The following is a 3,198-nucleotide window of genomic DNA, read 5'->3' as shown; positions in this document are numbered from 1 at the left end:
CAGGAGGAGAATGGAGAACAAAAGTACAAATTCAAGCCTCTTACCCCCCCTACAAATTCTCCATTGCAAGCTGAAGCAGCAAGTCTCCTCCTTGCAGGAGCAAAAGCCAAACTTCTTCATGTCGATCAGCCCAATTATTTTACAGATAATCTTACTTTGGCGACGGCTGCGGCAACTAGGGATGTGAGATGTGACTTCAGAGAAAATTCATTGTGCTATCAGACAATCACTAGCAGATTTCTTTGCCATCTCAGAAAGCTCTCATTTCTAGGAGTCTCAATGGCATTGCCCATAATGTTGCTCACCAGGTTCTGAACAGTTCAGTTCAACCTGTCTTCGGATGTTCCAATTTAGCTCCTAGGCACACTCATTGCCCTGTTCTTCCTCTGTTATCTCTTCAAGATCTACATGGATGTGTAATTCACGCAATACTGAGCTGATTGTAATTTGGCGCCTTGAGCGCGTTTCCCGTTCCAAAAAAAAAAGATAGGAAGTGAAGAAAGCTTCTGAAGCTTCAAAAATATGCCGTGCTAAAAGAACTTTATTGCCACCTTCGACTGTCCTCGTTATCCATTTACACCAAAGTAAAACATGGATTATAAGTAACTCATTACAGAACCGGACACGAGTAGTACATCAAATCGAAGGCAAACTTACACTAAATGAGCGGAAACCACAAAAGAGGGAAACATACAAATATGTAAAGGGCCCGCGGACGACCAAACGAGTAAAGGAAGCAAATTAGCAAGATTGGACGCATGTATGCGTCTAGTGATCCCTAGTGATCTTCTCGGTGGTGCTGTCCTTGGTGGTGCTGGTGTTGTCGCCGCCCATGCCCAGCGTGTTCGCCACGGCGTCCTTGGCGCCCACCACGGCGCTCACCACCGTCTCGCCGGCCTGCTGGAGCACGCTGCCGGTCTTGTCCTTGCCGGCCACGGCGGACTCCTTGGTGTACTGCGCCGCGTCGGAGGACCTCTCCTGCGCGTACTGGGCCGTCTCCGACGCCTTCTGCTTGGCCGCATCGGTTGCCTCGGCGGCCTTCTGCTTGGCCGCCTCCGTCTTCTCGCCGAGGAAGCTGCCGGTCTGGTCCTTGCTCTCGGCGGCGCGGTCCTTGGCCGCCTGCGCCGTCTGGGCCGTCTTGTCCTTGGCCTCTCCGGCCTTCTGCTTGGTGGCCTCCGTGGCCTGCCCCGCCTTGTCCATCATCTGCCCGGTCTTCTCCTGCACAACCAAGAGAGCATTTCAGATCACCGCCGGAAGCAACGGCGCATGCGCGCGGCAGCAGGATGAGATGGTAAGCACTACAGGAGACGACGGTTACCTCAGTGCGGGCCTTGGTCTCGCCGGCCGCGTAGCTCGCCTGGTTCTGGTTGGAGGCCATCTTCTCTTCTCTGCTCTTCTCTCTCACCAACAAACACGAAGTGAAATCACTGTAAATCTCACTGCTAGTATTGCTCAACTCTGGCTTGGATGAATCGATCGACTGCTTGTGTGTGTTGGAAAGGAGATTGGAGCCGGTGGCATTTATAGGCAGAAGCAACGGGACACGTCGCGCGGCGGTGGCCGCCAGCCCGCCACGTATTGAAAGTAGCTTCGCGAAGCTCGATCGCTCACCCATATCACGAGCTGCTGATTCGATCCAACACATGCAAGGCCAAGTAGGACACAAACACAAGTGTAAAGGCAGGTTCAGGAAGGAGATTGGGTGGGGCAGTGTGACGGTGAAGTCCAATGCCGACGTTACTCACGATGCAAAGAAATGGTAGAAAATGTACTGCAACTAGGATATGAGGTGATCGGCGGGCCACGCCCTAGCTTTAACATCTGTTTTCATTTTTCAAAGCCCTAGCCCCTGTTTGATCTACGTGTCCAATTCTCATTGCAAGATTTCATTTTTTTTTTCTTTCTATTCTTGGGTGTTTAGTAGAGCCGTGCTTTCTTACCACAAGGGAAACCACTCTCATCATACTACAATTTGTTAAGAGCGAAACATAGGCCTAGATTTTTTAAGCACGAGCCTAGTTTATTTTGGCTAATTCTCACAGAATCTTAAGAATCAAACCTCCTCTTAGATTTTTCTCAGAATCTTGAACTTTTTTTTAATAATCCTAGCTATTTAGGAGGTTGTCTGTTTCTCAAGATTCTGAAAAAATCGGCCAAAAGAATTGAGCCATAATTTGCTCGATTTTCTAAGTTGTGCCTCAATGAGCTAGAACGTGTCGTATGATGGATGGCCATCTGACACACGAGAAGCTGGTGCACGCTGAAGGGGAAATAGTGCGAGATGGATGTAGCTTCGAAAGCCACTGAAGATGAAATTAAGATATTAGAAGACTGCAAGAATCATGGCATGGTCGAGTTGAGTGGAGAAAATGGGAGATCAAATTTGGTGTCATGTGTGTCCAGCTATGTGTTACTTTTAGTTCGTGGTGGCGTCAAGCCCTAGGCAGCAAGGCCCGTGGCCTGGGGCGTGATGGCAGTTTCTTTGTTCATTATAGATATATCAGCATTGTTCAACACTGATGCTCTGTTGTTTGCCTCGTTAGTGCGTCCTGCCTAGCGCCGCTACCACCACTTTGAGTGAAGATCTTCTTCTGGCTTTGAAACCATGGAGTAGTTTTGACTATAGACAACCTTACACACCCGGATTGACATGATAGTAAGTGCCATTTATTTTGCCGCCGCGATGAATTCATCTCTACTCCTAATGGACGAATTGGTTGAATAGTCCCCCCCACTTTCAACCGGCTTATTTTTAACCGGTTTATTTTCAACCGGTTTATTTTCAACCGGTTTTTCTTCGTCCCACCTCCCACCAGCCCCTTCCACCGGTTTTTCTCTTTTCTCGTCTGACCGGCAATACCCAACGTATTTATGATAATCAATCATAATTAATCCACGTATAGTAATAAATCAATCCAGGTATGGTAAGGTCATAACTCAGGAAATTTTGAATATGGTAATTATATGGTAATAAATGTAAATTACCCCAAAGGCTACCAATCCAGGTATGGTAAGGCCATAACTCGGGAAATATCGAATATGGTAATAAATTTAAATTACCACCAGGTATGGTAAGGCTATCCACGTATAGTAATAAATCATAATTAATCCAGGTATAGTAATAAATCAATCCAGGTATGGTAAGGTCATAACTCAGGAAATTTTGAATATGGTAATTATATGGTAATAAATTTAAAT

The 3,198-nt window shown here is 47.0% G+C and overlaps 1 protein-coding gene across 3 annotated transcripts in view; it reads right to left on the bottom strand.

Moving 5' to 3' along the window:
- Positions 1 to 648: 648 nt before the first annotated feature.
- LOC119349263 (ABA-inducible protein PHV A1-like) overlaps positions 649 to 3,198 on the bottom strand; it is a 21,636-nt gene continuing 19,086 nt past the window's right edge. For 2 of the 3 annotated variants that reach the window (XM_037617289.1, XM_037617290.1), the window contains one exon: positions 649 to 1,173. In XM_037617289.1, the coding sequence (XP_037473186.1) occupies positions 769 to 1,173 (405 nt within the window). In that variant the 3' untranslated portion in view covers positions 649 to 768. Of the gene's footprint in view, positions 1,219 to 1,318; positions 1,507 to 3,198 lie in introns of those variants that run through there. The other variant, XM_037617291.1, reaches the window with a different exon arrangement.

Source organism: Triticum dicoccoides, chromosome 1B (genome assembly GCF_002162155.2).
Source record: "Triticum dicoccoides isolate Atlit2015 ecotype Zavitan chromosome 1B, WEW_v2.0, whole genome shotgun sequence".
Lineage (NCBI taxonomy): Eukaryota > Viridiplantae > Streptophyta > Magnoliopsida > Poales > Poaceae > Triticum > Triticum dicoccoides.
The sequence above is the reverse complement of the archived record's forward strand: the minus strand, read 5'-3'. Positions and strand labels throughout refer to the sequence as shown.